Source organism: Corvus cornix, chromosome 7 (assembly GCF_000738735.6).
Source record: "Corvus cornix cornix isolate S_Up_H32 chromosome 7, ASM73873v5, whole genome shotgun sequence".
NCBI classification, from domain to species: Eukaryota; Metazoa; Chordata; class Aves; order Passeriformes; family Corvidae; genus Corvus; species Corvus cornix.
In genome coordinates, this window is record NC_046337.1 from 34042613 (window position 1) to 34062168 (window position 19556).

The 19556-nt window shown below is 43.3% G+C and overlaps 1 protein-coding gene across 1 annotated transcript in view; it reads right to left on the minus strand.

Annotated features, from left to right (window-relative positions):
• LOC104689869 (unc-80 homolog, NALCN channel complex subunit) overlaps positions 1-19556 on the minus strand; it is a 149909-nt gene that overhangs the window by 16342 nt on the left and 114011 nt on the right. The window contains exons 45-57 of the mRNA XM_039555541.1: positions 19069-19203; positions 18268-18406; positions 16527-16623; positions 15664-15834; positions 15361-15453; positions 13249-13284; positions 12716-12934; positions 10120-10320; positions 7682-7805; positions 5245-5370; positions 3263-3386; positions 2332-2538; positions 600-784 (exon numbers count right to left, since the gene is read on the minus strand). Coding sequence (XP_039411475.1) covers positions 600-784; positions 2332-2538; positions 3263-3386; positions 5245-5370; positions 7682-7805; positions 10120-10320; positions 12716-12934; positions 13249-13284; positions 15361-15453; positions 15664-15834; positions 16527-16623; positions 18268-18406; positions 19069-19203 — 1857 coding nt within the window. The remainder of the gene's footprint in view (positions 1-599; positions 785-2331; positions 2539-3262; positions 3387-5244; positions 5371-7681; positions 7806-10119; positions 10321-12715; positions 12935-13248; positions 13285-15360; positions 15454-15663; positions 15835-16526; positions 16624-18267; positions 18407-19068; positions 19204-19556) is intronic.

A 19556-nucleotide genomic window follows, 5' to 3' on the forward strand; every position in this document is an offset into this window, starting at 1 on the left:
TCCTTCCTCCATGATGATTTAGTCTGTCCAAGAGACAAGGTAGGCTAAATAAGGTAGAGTACCATCTGCTAGTCTACCTGGTAACCGGTGAGAAGCTGTGATTAACTTAAGCCCCAGATGCCTCAGCCTAGTAGCTGTTTGTCCATCCACAAAATTCCTGTCAGAACCTTCATCCAAGAGATGGAAAGAGGAGTGGTCCTTCTTGGCTGTTAGCTGTATTGCCCAGCTCTATGCAGAAGAGAGATTACTAGAAGATTTCTGCCAACATCCTCCCAGGTTCAGCACATTCACACTCCTTCCAAGTGCTTTGAATGTCTTCATTGTAGAATTAAGTCCACATGCCTTTCCCCATCCAGAGGAACTAAGACTAGCTGTACTCCATGGATCAGAGCACCTGGATGACTGACATGCTCTTTAGCTTTGGCTAGGAAAAAGCTCTGTGATTTAGTTTCAAAGGGTTCTTAGGCCTACTAACTTCTGAAAGGTCACTCCATACATATATAATTCTTCCAGAAGTGCTGTTCCTCTGTTCTCAGCTGGGGAATAAGGGCTATCTTGCCTTCAGGGAGTGAAATATCAGGAGCCAAAGCAACTGTTACCTTGCACTGGATGAAGGGCCGAAGGAGCACAAAGATAGGGATCCGTGTTCTTACGATAAAGTCGAGGAAATCCCACAGGGCCAGCCCTCCCACCTTCCGCAGGGCCATCTCTTTGACTTGCAGGCTCAGCCAGTACCACTGGCTGTCCAGTTGGCGTTCAAAGCAAACAAGGATCACCTTCAGGGCTACAGGGGAACACACATCAGCAAAGGGCAGTCAGAGATGTTACCAGTGTCCCTCATGAGCACTGGGGGAAGAATGGGGGAGGGGGCCACAGTGAGCACAAACCTATACAGGCATGCTTTGCATGTACATGCACATGCACACCCACACACCTCAGAGTCACAACTGTCTTTTCTATCAGTCTCCAAACATGGCAGGGAAGGAGCAACCAACCTTCTAGTAATAAAGGCCTCAGGATCAGTATTGGCAGTCCCATTCCCAGAGAAATTTTTCTACTTCATATCTAAGTCCCTCTGTATTTTCTTGCTCTGGCTTTCCCTCTCCCTCCCTGTAGAGCTCTTTTGTCTTCCCAGAATCCGATATTTTGAAAGCAGCTCAGAGTAGGAATACAGTCCTGGCTGATCAGACAATCTCAAAAATCTTGACCAAGCATATCCACACAAAGAGTCACCCTGTGAGCACAATAATCTGCAGATGATTTATAGGACAATGAAAAGAACCTTTCTAGCAGTGCAGCTGCATGAGTCATGGCCACACTGCAATTTAAATACAAATATGGTCCAGTAAGCCAAGGGCAGTAATTCACAAGAGCAAGAGCATGGCATTACAAATGGGGATGAACAGCAATGAAGTTCAAAACAATGCTCTGCATTAAAGTGGGCAGTGATTAACACTTGACTTACAGGAGAGACAAGGAATCTCTCCCTTTCCATGTTCCCCATGTCTGGTAAAAACATTGTTGGGGGAAAGTTGACTACTCCATCTTTCTTAATGGGATGGCCAAGACTTCTCAGCCATTACACCTCTGTATCCTGGTTTGTTTGGGTGGGGGGCTAAATCAGTGGTGAACTGCCAATTTTTCATCAGTTTTACTCCATTCCTCAGATACAGGTTAACAAAGACCAAATATAAATCTTCAGATAAATGCTCGCCCTCACAAAATCAGAAACAGAGAAGCTGTTTTTGAAGGGGTGCTTTGAGACAAAACTGTCCCCGTATAGGCCTGACTGCCTGCAGTGCTGCTGCATCTCCAATTTAATTATTTTTTCTGTCCTTTCACCTGTGGGTCAGATGGGAGATAAGGCAGTACTATCTTGCACCACCCTACAGCAAGCAGGGGGCATACCAGTCAGTAAGGACCGTGTGTGGGGCCAGCAGCCAGACAGACTACACCACCTCTCACCCTAGATAGCCAAGGGCCAGTGAGGCTGTGATGTTAGGGGTTGATGGGCAGTCTGACTCGCCTTTGTGGCTTCACTGCTGTAGTCTGGCAGTGTGAAAACTGAGCGACTTCTACCTGTGCTGCTTCTCCTCCAGCTGCAGTGCAGACATCACTCATGTTGTGATATATTCCAGAGGTACTCCTGGCTTCATGCTCTGGCCTGGCCCCTTGTTCAGGACAAGGCCTAAAGCAGCTCTAAAGAGGTCAGTTAGCTCCTGCCTGAGATGGTTTTCTTTAGTGCTCTCTACAGAGAGCACTCCACTCTACTCTTGAGCACTCCACCATAGCTCTGTCTCTTCTCAGTGGTCAGTAGAAGCCATCACTCACCCAGGTAGGCAGCCTGGCTGGTGGATTCTGCAAGCCCTTCCCGCCGCAGGTCCTTCCCTGCATCCCCTGGGGTGGAGCAGTGGGCGGGGGAGCTCTCCAGCATAAAATTCTTGCTGCGGGAAGTGCTGATGATGCGAGGTGGCAGGAGGATATTGATAACAGTCTGGAGCAGCAGCAGGACCTCAGGCTGCTCCAGCCAGGGGCTGTCTGAGATACATTGGGAGGGGAAAGAGAGAGAAAGATCAGGCTACATCCCATCATAGACACCCAGAAGATCCAGACTCTGTTCAGTTCCAAAATGGGGTGCATCTCAAATGTCCCCTAAGCATAAATTCCGTCCCCCACACCTTGTTATGCTGTTTCTCCTCCTGCAAGCAAAGGCAAAGTTTATTTTAGCACCAACACAAACACACACAAACATAGAGCCACACAGCACAAGGAAATGTCCCATTCAGTGGTCTCATTTCCTTTTAGCATTCCCCTCTCCCTTTACTCTTTGCTTTCATTTAGGGATTTACCAGTGAAGACCCTCTATAGCAGAAAGCAAGGAGCAGGACTTGTGCAAGACAAGTGGCATGGATTGGGCAAACTGTGATCCACAGGGGCACACAATTTCTGTGATCTCTGCTCCCCTCTGTGACTTCTGCTACAACAGATTTGTCTTGCCCTGCACTCCAGTTTCAAAAGCAGGAGCACATCTGTGTAAGACCTGACTCAAGAACCAAGGCACAGCTGAAATAAAGAGAAGAAATAACAACTACTCCCAGCGGGGCTCTTTTCAGTCTCAGACCCAAAGGGCACTTAGCTGACATACTGCCAGTGACAGAAAACCAAATTAAATAATAAAAATAAAATACAGAGAGCAGAGAAAGTGCAAACATCAGTTGTCAGAAAAGAGGGACAAAAATTCTTTTTGTTAAATTAGTCAGACCTTTGCTTCCAGATCCTACTGTGAGCACAAATGGAATCAGTAGGTTTAAAAGCATTCCTTCCCTTCTTTCCTGATTGGTGAATGGGGAGACGACATGGCTTAGGGGGAAATCTTCTTTCAAAGCCTGTGCAGTAATAATAAAAAAGGATTAAACGATTTCATCAGCAGATCATGCACACAAGTCACTGCAGGGAATGACGATCCCCTGGCCACCCTGTTCACACAGTACACCACCAGCTCTGATGACCTGATTCAGCATTAACTGAATGAGATGTCCTCAGACCATTTAGTCAGGAGTAAAAGGAATTCACAGAGTAACATAGGGATCACCTGCTCTTGTCATAGCCAAATGTAAGAAGCCCAGACTCCTAACTCTTAAATATCATTAACAAAATCAGATGTATCCCACAGGAGTCAGCTGAGTGTTAGTCCTAAGCTCTCCATTGCTGTGAATGGTATCAGGATCTGACACAGACTATAGAGAATAAAAAAAGGAACAGAGGAAACTGCACAAATGACATTATCTAAATATTCTCCTGTCCGAACTCAGAGGCTATTCCCAAACACATTTTTGGTCTGCCTCACTTTGTGCTGCCCTGTCATCCTTCTTAACACAAAGAATGAACTCCTGAAAAATAAACAAAATGCATGCTTACTTTTTGACACACAGTCAAGCTTACATTGAAAGGTCTTTCACCTTTTTTTAGAGGAAGTAATTCAAAAGGCTGTCACCAAAACCTTTGCTCATTTACAACATCCCAGTTGCTACAGACATAGCTGTGAAATGCTACTCCTCAAGCTTGCAGAACCAGGCTGAGAAATTCCAGGAGATGTTTTCTGATGGGGTGTGAGGTACTTCTGTTTTGTATCCTGCTGGAAGTATTGGGAATTATGACTTGTGTTTTTCCTGACATGTTCGGTTTTCATTACATTTAAGCCCACAAATGAGTGAACAGGGAGAAGAAGATAATAGAAGTAAAAGTTCCCAATAATTAAAAAAAAATGTATTAATTTGGTATGTGGTTTTGTTTTTTTTTAATATATAATATTTCACAGCAAGTGAAACTGGCCTTTTTGGGGTTTTTTTGTGGTTTGTTTTGTTTTGATTAAGGAACCATTACCTCAGAGCTGGAAGAAATCTGTTCTCTTTCTGTGCCAGTTTGTACCAAAAAGTCCTTTTGTGCCTCATGCTTGGAGGGACCACTTTGTGTGTTGGTCCCTGTAAGCCTTCCTTCCCAAGCCATCCTGCTGCTCAGAAATACCTGCCTAAGTATTCAACTGGTTGTACCAATGCATATTTAAAAATTCAAGTTGGAGCTAAATTAGCTTTGGTCACCATTCAGACTAATTTCATGCCAGTGGGGAAGGAAAGGGACACAGAGGCAGAAAGACTCTGTAGAAAGTTATAGTGCTGCTATGAGAAAGGAATAGTGAAAATCTCCAAAAAGTCTGGAACTTTTTTTAATTCTGGCAACAAGGATATCATTGCATCAGCAGCTGAAAAGCCAAGTTGCCCGGCTTTTTGTGCTGGCACACTGTGTGATCAGCTCAGGTAAGAGCAGAAGAGCACAAACTCCACTCTCAGTTACACACATGGTCCCACAGGAAAGTTTGCATGGATGTAACCCAGGCCAGGGCCCATCCTCCTGTGGCAGAAGTCTTACACTAACTCCTTAGATCCTGCAGACAATCCTAACCTGCTTGTCAGAGCCTTAAACAGCATTCATCAGCCAAACTCCCTGGACTTCAATGGCAGTGTTAAGCTGATGGATGCTTGCTGTAGATTTGGCCCCAACAGATGAATTCTGAGCTCAGTTCAAGCCTTCAGAAAGGAGGGAGAATTTACATGTTGCTTCTCCTTAAATTTTGGTGCATGTTCCACAGTTTTTGCCCAGCTTTTGCAGAAAGAAAACAGAGCACTGATGAGTTGGTGTCTCAACCAGAAGCTCTAAAGGCCTGGCTGTGGGCCAGGGCAGACACACCTGTATCTGCAATGCTACAAGCCGGACAACAGCTGTGCTGAAGGGCAGAGGTGGCGAGAGATAAGGGCTGAGATGAAGAAGGGGTAATCCGTCAGCCACACTGGAGGGTCCTACCACTCCCATCACCTGCAATACAAACAGAGCACATCACCATAACTGGCTACTTACAGTTTCATCCATGCCATATCCTCCAACGTCAGTGAAATGGAGGTGCCTTTCATTGAGCACTGAGCTGGGGTGGATCTAGGAGAACCAGCCCCCCCAGTGGTCCTTGCAGGAGCTGGGGCCAGTGAGGAGAAGGAGTTCTAGCAGGGAAAGGGAGGGGAAAAGAGGGAACCAGCAAGGATGGGAGGAGTGCATAGGTAACCCGGTACATTCATAAATGTACCCAGTACCAGCCCTGAATGACCAGAACTGGACTGGTGGAACAGCTAGAGTTGGAGGATATGTCATTTGACAACTGTAACAAATAAAAATCTGTCATCAAAGCAAAAAGTCTGCATTGAAACTGGACATCTTTTCCCTTCCCTTGCTTGAAAACTAATGTCCTAAGTTTGACCCAAGCCAGGTTTTGTACAATGTTCAGATTCCTCTCCTTCCTCTCAAACACAGTATGTTTTGGGGAACTCGAAGTATGATTCCTCTCAGCTGACTGACCCCAGATGTCTGAAGCAGAGTCACCTGCATGTGACCTGGTTGTCTGGAACTCCTTGAATAATCACCAGAAGGAAACAGCGCTTCTAGGGGAGAGTTATTTGTACTGTTTGGGATGTGTTCCTCAGGAATTAAATCACAGGTCTCCATATGCCTGTTTCTTGCCATGACCAGACACATCTAGATGATGGGAACAGGGAGAAGGTACCTGGCAGATACCTAAGCTTATGGGAGATGAATGCATGACTCTTTTCCAAATCCAGCCTGGGGAAAAGGTAGTAACCAGGTTTTTGCCAGAAAATCAAAGAGCAATTCAGAAGGGAAAGAGTCAGAGCTCCTTCTTTATATCACTATGGATTATCATTGAGATATTTCCTCACCTTCCCGGGTGATTGATTTTTGGGGCTCCATGGTCTACACATGATACACCATGCAGTCAATGCTCCCACAGCTCATAGTGCACCCAGTTCTGACAGCTAAAGGTAAAATACTTGTAGCAGTAAGAGTACATGTTCCTGGTAGCTCTCCCTGGTGTTCCCAGCCAGCGGAATGTAAGAACAATGACTGCACCTCAGCACTGTGGAGCTTCCTGCTATTTTTAGAGCACTGGCTGATTCTTATTGTGGGCCCCTTGGAGATCTTTCTGGGGTGATTCACTCTGCCATGCCTGCTTGCCAAACTGCAAGTCCATTCCAAACTCCTATTTGAGCTAACTGTGTAGCAACCTGCCCATGTAACAATTCTAAGCAGTCTGAGGGCCCAGATTTGTGTTAGCGCCAGGTAGCTGCTAACTCTGCTTGGACGAAGAAGAAGTCTTATGGACTCTGACAGGTTGGAGCTTCCCTGCCCTTGCAGTAATGAGTGCTGAATTGACCTGAAGGAAAGGAACCTGGCAAAACCAGATATTGCATTTTAACTAATGATTATTGTTTTTACAGCCCCTCAGAGCACTTCTGAACCCTGAAATGTTTTTTATAGCTGCTAGATAAGGTTACAACATTTGTGCTCTAAGGAGAAAATGTTATAAAACCCAATAACAATAAAATTCTAGTGCAGCCTTTCTCCCTTAATTTATATTTTTGCACATGGAATGAAAGCATGCTTGTTTGCCCAAATAGCTGGAGTTACATGGATATCAAAATGGGGGCTTCCCCCCAGTGTAACAGCTGCAGAAACACTATGGTCTATCACTGAATGACCAGGCAAACTCTGTCCATATCACTTGTCTGTTGAAACACACTTAGGAGCATAAACTTTACTAAGAGAGGGATCTGAATATTGGACAGTGCAAACCTGTACTAGATCAAGCCAGGGACATTACAAATAGTGGAGTCAATTCACCTTGTAAACCCTTCTAACTATCCAGCATCTGATGGCCTCTGATGGAGCCATCAGGGCCCTTCCCCACTGGGGACGGTAGGTATCCCCAGTGCCACCTTCTCCCCGTCTCTACCAGGTGTGTGCAGTCTCCACCACCCCACTCTCCAACTTGCAGCCCTCAACTCTCAGCTCAGTCTGGCAAAGGTGGATCTTCAAAGTGGTGCGTGGGAAGTAATGGAAAATAAATTGCTTGACCACTGCTATCGGTCACTGTATCTCCCCATGCACCACTTCAAAAATGAACCTTCCTATCTCTAGTGTCACTTTCAGAGTCCTCTTGTGAGGGCTAAAGGAGACAGGTAAAATGACAGGAATGGGAATAAACTGTCATCTTCTGTCCAGAGAAATCAACAGCAGGGGAAGGTTTAGCAAAGCTTCATGGGTTTGCCGCTCGGCTACTCACCAGATTGACACAGACATTGATCAGAGACCTAAGGTGAGGCAGGAAGGATATGATAGGCTGCCTCTGAAGTGTCAAACAAACCCCTTCAATCAAACTGCTGGCAGGCTCCCACTCAACCTGGCGCCTGCAATACAACAGTAGGTGCCGTTAGCCGTGGGCTCCTGCCCCCCACCAGATGCCCAAACACTGCAACTGACACACAGTGACGCTCACAGAGGAAATGTGTCAGAGAGCAATGATGTCCAGGAGGAGCACAGAGTGTGCGACAGAGAGAAGGCTTTACCCACACAGTTCAGGAAGGTACAGAGCACACCGGGTGTTTGAGAGACAAGAAATGCAGCAGAGGGGGCTGGTGCTAGTGACACAAACCCCTACAGCAGCAGTGGTGGAGGAGCTGCATTTCACTCCCTGATGCTTCCCTCCAACAGAATAGGAATGAAAGGGAGCCCACAGAGTGGTCTCAGGTGTGCCTGTGTGGAGAAAGGTCTGCTGTGTCAAGCTCCCAACCGAGACTATGCCCTCCATCTCATGTGGCTTGTGGATGTTCCCACTGACATGAACAAACCTTGTCAGCCTGAGTGCCATCTGTGAGCTCCTCTGCAGTCCAGCTGCTCCACCAAGTGTCACTCCTAGACTGCCCTAAATTTAAACTGGCTCAGCTGCACAATCTTCATCTTCTTCACCTTGTGCAGGAGGGATGATTCACTCCCTATCAGCACCAAAGTCCTTAATTCCAGGATCTTTTCTTCCCTGACACTTTGCTTTTTTCACCAAAACAACATTTAGGGATTGTGCCAGATGCTGAAGGGATTCCCGTTCCTAATCATAAGCAGACACAGCATAGGTAACATCAAAGTGGTTCACACCCTTCATCTCAGGGCCTGACTCTTTGCAGTCATTGTAGTTCACAAGCCAACATCTGACTGCATTTACTGGGACAGAAAGGCAAAAGGTTGGCATAACTTGTTAGCTCAAGCCTTAAACAATATCCCAGTCAAGCTCTTCAGGTGACTTCTCAGAGCCACATGGGGAATTAAGTGTTCACTATGCAAGTTCTTCTTCAGCCCAACACATATCTCACCTTTGTGCATCCACTGTAATTAAATCTCCAGAATAGTGGTTTGTTCTTGTTCTTACACATCCACTGATTCTAGCAGACACTGGGTTTGGAGGTGGATGCCCACAGGAGGCAGTGTATAAGATTCTGACTGTGAGTACCCCAAGGGATGGCTCCTGGGGTCTTGCACCCAGACCCATCTCTAAGAGACTGCTTGACTCAGTGATGCTTAAATGTAGTTGCTGCATTTGGTCCAGTGGCTTTGCTGTCCTTTCGTGGACAAGAGAGTAATTTAAGCCAAGCATAGGTACAAGCATAAAGAGAGAGAATATAAAAGGATTTTCACTTTATGGACATCCATTCAGCTTACATAAGGAAGAAAGATCTTCAGGAACAGAAACCCCTACCTGCCTTTGAGGCAGGAGAAAGTATGAGCAGGGAAAGAAGGAATAAATGAGAAGCAGGCAAGACATGGCAAAGAGTCAAACCACCAGGAGAGAGAAGCACCAAAATTTCTGCCTCTCAATTCCCTACAAGGGTGGAGTTTCTTCAAGCAGTTTAGCCAAAGGAAAGTGATGGATAGTGATAGCAGAAAGAAGAGATCACCTCCCTATTATTTGGTCCATCTTTAATTCCTACTGGGACATAATTCTGATGTTCTCTAACATGATTTGCCTTCTCAGCTGAGACTGCCAATGAAGTGCCATTCAAGCAATTGAGGACATATTCCCATGAGGGTGACCAAGAACAATGACTCTTTTTACTCAGATCACTGGAAAATTCACAGGTCTGAGTGATTTTATACCACCCAGACTGCCTCCAAGCAGGAATGCTCCATAGTCAATATTTCTTGAAGTTGCCAAAGCCTCTACGTACCATAATGCCACTGTGTGATACACCAGGCTTCCACTGGTGTATCACACAGTGGCATGGACCTGAAGCAGTTGATGCAGTTCTTTGCCATTTACTAGGGAGCACTCAGAAGCTACTGCATAGCTCCTGACTATTTTTGTCTTTACAGATGACATAACAGTATTGCCATGCTAAAAATACTCTTACTACAGTTTAACTTCCCATTAAAAACCTCACAGCAAAAGTTAATTAAAAGGGCAATGAGATGGAAAAAAGCTGAAGACTTCTTTTCAGGAAAGAAAAATGACATTTCTGGAAGCTCTCTGTAGTTCTTAATAACCATGCTGCTACCAGAAGACACAACAAAAATGTCAACATAAACACACACACAGATAAAAACACCTGTAATTTTCTGGTATGTTGTAAAGGCTCACTGCAACATGACAGCTTGAGGTAGATGACATACCCACACTTCAAGGCTTGCAACATCAGAAACGGACCCCAGAGGGTTTCCAGAGTACCTGCTCACCTCAGAGTAGGCATCTTGTGAATTTTATTGAACATACGATCCAATCTCTTTAAGATGAGGATCAGGGCAGGTCTCACCGCCTCAGCTGTCCAGTCAGTGATGGGCAACATCTCCATGATGTAGTGCCGGAGCCCACGGCTCTCCATCGTCTGCGTGTCATAAGGAGCTAGTTTCAGCAGGGAATGTGCGATTTCTGCCAATCTGAAACCACAGGTCATTAAGAGAAAAATAAATACAGCTTGCATTTCTATACACATGCCAATGAACTAGCATATAAATATTCAGGAGCCTAGTAAAAAGAAAATGATGTGAAAGTCAAATATGCTACTATTTAAACTCTGATCTGATACCACAGTTCTGGTCTATTAAGACTGTTTTGCTGGAATCACTGTTTATATTTAAGAACACATGAATGGTCTAAATATTACTCTTACATTGACATTAAATGCACCAAGGGAACATCAGGAATCACAGATTTGTGTAGCTAAAATCAAAGTACCTGTGCTGGCAGTAAGACTACAACATTGCAAATGCCTGTGAAACACAGACCAGACATCACCTGTTTGTCAATTAGTAAGTGATTTGATTTTGTTCTGTGCTTGTTTTTCAGTGTTACCACTTTAGGAAATATCACCGTGCAATTTTCAGGTGTTACATTTTAAAAGTAATGTGTCCATAGGTTTACACAACATGTCCTTTGTAGGATTGCTCCCTGCAGTTTTGATTTGTCTCTCCTAACACCTCTACAGATTGTGTTGCTGTTGCTTTTTCTAACTCTCCCAGATGGCCTTGCATTTTTGTATTGACTGTGAAATATCATGGCAGCATTTAACTTACACTTGCAGTTTGACAAAAATCTGAAATACTTGGATATTTGTGGTAAGCAAAGACCAGAAATAAAGCCACATCTACTAATAAAAGGGATAGAAACCTGTGTATGTCATGAAACATCAACAGACTTTGTATTGGATGACTACAATACAATCATATTGTGGGGGCTTTTCTGAAATGCATTCAATTAATGGAATATATTTCTATTCTCTTTATAATCTGCCTAATAAGATCAAGGACAACAAATTCCTCAGATTAACCAAAAGTGGTATAAAAATGTTTTTTTATCCAGTATTTCTTTATTATTCCTTTTTAAAAACTACTTTGTCCTACTATGGAGTAGCTTTGTTTTCCTTAATGCTGTGAAATTTAAATTACCATATAATTAAGCTTCTTGTTGGCAATACAACACCAGTTGCATGCAATGGTATATGAAAACTTCCTTATGCATTATAAAATGTGAGATCCATTTCATCCAACTTGAAACATCACTCTCAATTAATCTAGCTCCCTCCTAGCAGAAACAAACAGCCTGGGAAATTCTATGGGGTAAACAGTAAGATGTGCATCTTCCTTTTCACTGCGTGCAAAAAGATCTTTATGACTCTTGCAGACTAAACATTTGACTTTTAAGTGGATAAAATTGGGTGAGATGAATCCTGTCTGAAGTGACTAGCATATTATCTTGTTTTCTGAAGCCTCTGAAATGGCACCTGTCAGCCTCCCAAGACCATGACTGTCACATCACATTCTGATAAATCTGCTCTCTATGTAGAACTGAGTTTGTCCTACAGTGGTTAAATCCTGTTGGTCATGTCACTGATACTTACGAATTTATGTAAGGATTGAGATATGTTGTTTTTTTTAGAGATAACTATGATTAAGCATTTCAGGTCACAACCCTGACAAAGCAGCTATTTCTAGCACTTTCCAGGAGACTTAAGAGAATCAGAGCACAACTCATTATCTGCTGTAAATCAATGTCATTTTAACTGCTGTAACCTCTGACCATGAGAGATCTTCTCTCTTGAAGAGTGCAGTATTTGCCAGCTGCTAGTGTAAATAAAAAATTGACAAAAGAATCAGGTTTATTCACTCTTGTCCCAGTTATTGCTTCTCAGTAGCAACTTACGTTATTTTGTGTTTACATGAAGAGCAAATTCAGAGAATCAGGCCCAGAGTGCTAGGAGGCCCTACCCCCAACTTCTTCTAGGTCAGCACCATGTGAAACCATTTGCATCCAACCCATGAGCTGGACTCAGTGCAGCACTTCAAGAAAAGACTTGTGCATCTGCTGCATCACATGCTGAGATGCTGGTCCTGTAAATGCCTTCTGTCCCATCCTCCCCTGTATTTCAGGCAGTTAGAAAGCGGTCGTTCTGCCTTTCTTGCTTGTGAGCTGCTGGCTCTGATGCACAGTGCCACTGGAGAGGATAAAGGTTGTATTCAGCGAGGTAGGCAGCTTCCCCACCCCTTGTCCTGCAGAGACAGACTTATCTGCTCTGCTCCTTGCTGCCACTTGTCCTGATATACCAGATGGAGCTGTTTCAGATGGGGGTCTGAATGAGACCAGAGGAAAGCTTAAGAAACCTTCCTTATACACAAGCAGGATCAGTACAATCTAAGGAACATCCAAAAAACTGCATGTTTCAGACAAAACTATACAACCAAAAAGCAATTCCATCTGTTCTTATGAAAAAGAAAGGGCTAAAAGAAAGGAACCCCCCTGAAATGAACAAGTAAAAGCAGAATGCCTGGTGAATACCTCATGTGGGACTTCACATCCAGCAGCTCCAGAGAAGTCACTCGGGGCTCACCAGCCAGATTCTGCAAAATCTTCAGCCTCGGACCACAGTGCTTGTAAAACTCTGTGCAGATATTCAGCAGTGACTCCCGTGGTCTCCTGAACTCCTCTCTGGCAATTCGTTCATCCAGCTCCTCTCGGGGAAGACCCTGGCCCTCCTCCAATAAGTGAAGGTTCTCCCTGGAGGATACAAAGTAAGATACAGTAGAAAGCGTTATATGCAGTAGATCATCAGGGATAGATTACAGCAACTTCTTCATCTTGTTTTTGCAACAGATGCTTTCCTCTGCAATTGAAAGAAAGGTAGTTGCATCTGCAATTAAGAAACAAAAAAGGGAAGTTATAATCTGCCAAGTCTTGCTAAAAATGTAAATATTTTCTGTATGAGCTATCCTTTGATACGCTCCCCTGAAAAAAGGCTGCCTGTCACAGCAACAGTATGTGGGAACGGTTCATCACTCATTGGGGGAGACTGGGATAAAATTTTACTGTACCTGATAAAGTGTAGTTTGGCTCCCTGTTCTGGGTACCTGGGAAAACAGAAACAGTGAGGTTGTAAACAGAAACTTAGTAGTGCCTAAACTTGCCTTTCTAAAAGAAAGTGACACTATTCTAACCCAGACATTTATGCATCATGGTCAGGATGGTGTCTTGTGTCACTGGAACGATGCCTACACGTAGTTACTGACCACACTGAATTGCCTTTACCTCCCAGCTTCCATCAAAACACATATTGCTAGAGTTATTGACCTTGTTCTGAAAGGAAAAATTCAGACTTAAAAATCATTGCTCTCTTTCAAGTGACTTTTACTGATTTTCACCCCAGTGCTCAGTCTGTTTCACAAAACCAGAGCTCACCAAGTGGAAAGAATACCTCAGCATGGTTATTATGTTTTATTGTCATTTTGTCTTGCTACTTCTTTTTCAGAATGCATTAATAGACCCTGAACTACTTGGCTAACATGTCCAAGGCTTAATCAGTAATCATTCCAACATCATGAGACTTCTGCTGTTGCTAGCAGATGTCTGTTGCAATGATAACACAACAGAAGCAACAAGTCCAGGAAACCTGGAGCAGTGCAAAAATATTTTGGATCAGAGGCTGAATGTTTGATAATTAGAAAAATCTGGAAATGTAAGTCAAGATGCCTGAGTCACACTGCATTGGGAATGCCTACATTCTCTGTCAGCAGATACATATTAACTGCTCTCCAAAATCAGCAGATAGATAATAAAGTACTACTTTCCATTACACCTTATTTTCCTTAGACCGAGCAATCTTTCGAAGGAAGTAAATGGCAAATGTCCACTTCAGACTTGAGCATGTCTGGATTATCTGCTGGTTTATCATGTCTGAAGTTTATCTGCTTCTCAGATCAGGGATTGAAAGTCAAAGCCATGTTTCATCCCTGACTGAATAGATTTTAAAGAATAACAGACTCATGCCAGGAGTTACCAACCAAGATGTGTACACAGTTATAAACTGACATAATAGCCCTTTGATGATCCATGCAGAAATTGATTTCTAGACCCCTTGAATTTAAAAAAAAAAAAAAAAAAAAAAAAAGATGGGTAATAACTTGGAAAACTCTGGAAAAACAGCTGCCCAAGCTTCTGCTAGGGTACAATTCCCCTTCCAGTTCAGCACAAACATTCAGATTTTTAGCACAGTAAGACATAGTCTGGTCAGGAGAAGGCAGGGCTACCTACTGCAAAGAAAAAACTTCACAATTCCAAATGCTTGTGGGTGGATTTTGTTACAAGGTTTCTTAAGCCCTTCTTCTATGACCAAGTAAATTGTCAGTGGCCTTGTCTAATTTGCAGCAGCCTAACTGGAATGGCCACTATGGCCAAGGAGCAGAATTACAGTTCACTACTGCCATGTCCTTCTTTGTTTCCCTCTTCTGTGTGAAAGTTCTTTGGTGTTTTGTTTGGTTGGGTTTTGGGATTATTTAAGAAGGACAAGAAGATCTTCAGGCATCCTTTCATTTCTCTCAAATTGTCAGTTACGCTTCCTCTGCTATCTGTAACTGTAAAAAACCCCCACATCAATGTGGAGGTAAAGATCATAGAAAGAGACCATAGGGAATGTACAGGGAAATGGGAAAGGGAACTAAAGAAAACTAGAGGAGGTGCCAGTCTGCGAGCCTCAACTAGCAGGCAGTTTGTGTTTGTACAGCTGTTCAGCCCCTTAGAACAAGGCCAGAAGAATCTGACCCTTCTGCCATCCAAGCATGCTCTGCCCACTGGTCAGTTTGACAGTGGACTCAGCAGGAAGCAAAGCAGAGAATGAGTGAGCTTCAGCAATATACTTCCAGAGAGCAAAAAGGGGAATGAGTAATTTAGGATGCGAGTCCTCCAGTTTGGTACCCTGGTCTTCTATTTAGATACATTGTTTTAAACTAGAAATCCTAGTCTTGGGTATTTTGGTTACCATGAGAAATGCAGTCCTGAGGAATGTGCTCTTTTTATGTGACTGTTTTCTCCCACAGTGCAGTACCCAGAGCACTCCCTCAGGCCAAGCACTCTAAGCAATGAGATGTTACCTTACTGAAAAAAACCCCCAACAAACGGTTTCAAAAAATGAGAAAGAAAAAAAGCCTTACCTGGTGTTCACACCTGCTGACATGGTGTGGTTTGCCGTTGTGGTCCCTTTATGGCCTTGGTCACATCGACTCATCTGTGGGGCTGTCATAGGCCTGGCAAAGAGAAGGTGAACAGCACACTCCACATTAAATCTAAAAAGCACACAGAAATTCTGTTCTTGCTCTGAATTCTGGCATTAATTTTACCAAGTCTAAAACTCAACCATTAATCAAGCTAAGCTGCGTGTTGTGGCCTCCTGTGCATTCCCTCTCCCCACACAGACAACCAAATGCAGGCTCAGCCCCTTGGCTCATGTGTGTTACCTGGTGAGAACTTCTACACTGTACAAGAGGGCCTGCAAAGAGGTGGCAAGGGCACCCATAGAAGCAATCTCCTCCCGAGCTGCTGTCCCAGTGTCCACTTGAGAGGTTTGTTGCTTCAATTTTTGCAAGTAACAGGGAACCAGTGCTTCCAAGACCATCAGCATCTGGAGGCTGGAGAAATAACAATACTTGGTCTGTTTTATTTTGTCATTCCTAAACTCACATTAGGTAGAGGCTTAGGTTTCTATCTGAAGACCCTTGATCTGTCACTAGGCATATGATTTCATTGCTTCTCACTAGAAGTCTTTAGACAAAGAAACAATTGGATTAGGAACTTCAGGGGGAAACTAGATGACACATGAAACAATGATAATAATAAAACCCTCTGAACTTTCAGGTATCTTCCAAATATGTCATCCATTTGCTAACAAGCATTTTCCTTTCCAAAGATTCTCTCATTCTCTTATTCCCTCTTGCAAACTAACATTTGTACTTAAATTATCTCCCCTCTTTCTGCTATCTTCCTGTTCCCTCCAGCTCCCTGCTTCTCACCCTCCAGTTCCCTCTCCATTGCTCCTCTGATGACAGAAACTGACAGGATATGGTGTGATCCCCACTGGGAAACATGGCTTACATGTTGCTGCTCTGGCTGCCATCCAGCTTAGTGCTGCACCAGCAGCTGGCAGGACTTGGAGCTGGTGCCCTAGGAAAGGGTAACAGGCAGAGGCTTGGCCTCAGAGAAGCCCCATACTTGGAATGCATTTCTATAGCCACTGCCTCCATTTGCAGCCTTGCTTTCACGTACCATATGCAACTCCTATGCCTTTTCTGAGTCTGCACAAATCAAGACAACAGATTATCACCTTCTGAATGACTCAGGAGCATAAGCCACCACTGTCACACACAGCTTGATGGCTTCACTGATGGAAAAGGTCAAGTCTTCATTCCCATAGCAGAAGTCTGAGGGAGTAAAGCAATATGAGAAGACTATCACGTGATCATACTAACTATGAAAGGAGCTAGCACACTTCTTTTTCCCCCCTCTTCTATTGCTTGCTTTTCATGTTAACAATGCCCAATAGGCTCTTGGACAGATAAAAATTTATCTCTAGAAAAGAAACATATGCTGCACTCCTACTTGAACCATACTGCCCAAGAACTCAGTAGGTTAAACAGCTCTCAGCAGGTCACTCACTGCTGAGCAGAAGACCTACAGAGGGCTGTTTCAACCATCACTCATCAAAAGCTAAGTCTTAAGCTCATACATGGCAAGGACACGTGTCAAATTAATGATAATTTTTATGTTCCCTATGCTTTTTCTTAGATGTTCCAACCACAGAAAAAATGATGCTGATGCACCACTGATGGCAGAAGATAGTTTTACTTCTAATCAAACCCCTTATATACTCATAGCCACATGGTTGCCAACACAAAAGTGAGTCTGTTTTGCTAGAGATTTCAGAAAAAGCTTTCAAAAGCATTTAAGTCACATATTACAAATATCACTTTGGGGATAATTAGTTCTGGGCGCTAAGAAACTAAAAAGAATATTTGTAGAAGAGTAATATTTTTAGTAGAACTATAGTCCTGTTTTCAAAAGTGACTTTGTTATGCAGGAGCCCAAGTCAAAGTTAAGGTCCTAAAACATGTAAATAATTTTGAACAACAGAACTTGGAAGTCAGTTGTTTTAGATAATTCTGATCTTCATATGGATGATACCAGATAAACAACATACTCATTTACAGTCTCATCATCAACTCATACCTGAGAATTTTTAGAGTTGTTTATAATAGCTCTCCACAGAAACCTCCAAGATTTTATATAAATGTGTGGTACAATCCACAAAGAAGAAGAAATATCTTCCGTTTCCATATCACTTTATATTATAAGTTTGTATATAATTGTGCAGCATTATAAAATCCCACTTTATTACAGAGCTTTAACTCTAAGGCCAGACAGGCTTTGCAGTGCATCAAGATAACTAGTATTTAAGAGAAGTGCAAATTTGGAATCCTCCTTATAAAAATCAGCAAAAATCACAAAGCAGCCAAATTCTTAAATGTGGCATTGCATGGATAACTATCAAGAGACAGAATGTCCTGGATACACCATACAGCCATATATAACCTAATTTATGATAAATCAACACCCCCAGGAGCTCAGCACTGCTGAATATCTGAATTGTATCACCATCATCTACTAGTCACAGTCTGGCCATGAGAGAGGATGCCTTTTTTTCCTGCCTGTATGCAGCAGAGCAGAGGATGACACTGACCTTGTCAGCATAATACAGTTTATTAGGCATCTTTATTCTTCACCCACACATGTTAAAATTCAAAATGCCAGAGTCTAGTCTCAGATTAGAAGGCTTAAAGCAGAAAAAGTAGCTTTGGAATAAAATTAATTGATAATTCCCCTCCTGCAGAAAATATCAAAAGGATGATGGTAATAAACCCAGTATTAAAAGCCTCATGAGGCATAAGAAACAGATAGGACATTCCTAAAGAAGAGAAGGGCTCTGAAGAAATCGTGCTGCATCAAATGTCTGTTGAATCAATAAACAATAAACCAGAATTACTGAATAAAGGGTGCTTTATTATTACCTAATGACTTGAGAGGCTTTTCTGCTTTCACCAGCTCTAAGATCTCCAAAATATCTGGAGTATCTCCCTCCAAAGACAGCAGCAGGTCAAACAGGCACTGAGCTGACACTCCTTTGTTGGTTCCATTGTTTGTAGCATCCTGTTCCAACAAGAGACATTCATATAATCCCAGGAATATTTACCTGGAGGTGTGGACAATCTTTGTTTTTGACAACGGGTCCACGTGGAGTTCAAGAGCTCACTGCTCTCAAACAGTAAGCCTTGCCTGACTCAACAGACTGATGCTACAGTGGGAGCATGAGCTGAAAACTGCACACAGATCTTTGCTGCCCTGTGAAGGACAAAGATAGGTGTGCTGACAGTGCCCCACTTCAAACTAAGATTCCATTAACTTGACTGAACTCACTAAAATGTTAAAACATAATTAATGAATATTTCAAAACATGACTAATTTAATCTTACACTTCACATGTACTAAAATTTGGCATTAAGCTTTTAATTCCTGTTGCTGGAGTCTAAGAATGGATTTGCATTTAAAGAGTTACAAGTCATTATTGTCCTTTTATAATATATTTATACACTGAAATTTAAAGTGAGACCACATTTACTGGCCTGGACACCAGCAGCCTGCTATCTCAGCACCCCGCTCCATCAAGTGAAGCACAGAAGTGTGCAGAAATAACTCAGGACCTGGTTCTGTGCAGCAGCGAGTGTTCTCTCCTTGCGACCTCTGACGGGAAGTGGCTGCACACACAGGCTTCCCCCCCCCCCCCCCGAGACAAGAGAATGGCTCTTACTCACAGGGAACTCTAGGAGAGGGGCCACACTGGCAAACAGCTGCAGGATAAAGGGCTTGCGGTGCAGGATGTAGAACTGGCGACACGCGAACTCAATCGCCTGGCGCAGCTGGGGGTTGCTTTCGTAGTCGGAGTACACCTGAGCACATGGAAAAGGACATGGAGGCAATACTCCAGTGGAAGAGCTCTTCACCTCTTAAGCCCAGATTGAATCAACTACAGCACTGTCATTCCTGATAGGTTTGTCTAACACACTTTTAAAGACGGAGACTGGACCACCATCCCTGGCAATGCATTTCAGGGACCAAATATCCTTAGGAAAAAAGTTTGCCTTTCCTGCTTGAACCTTCTTCACATTATTAGTCCAATATTTTTTGTCCTACATATCAAGGTGGATTCCTTCCCTCTCCTTCCTAGAAGCACTTTACATGTTAGAAGCCAGTTAGTACTTTCTTCTTGAATCTTCATATTTTTCAGTCAACCAAATCTTCC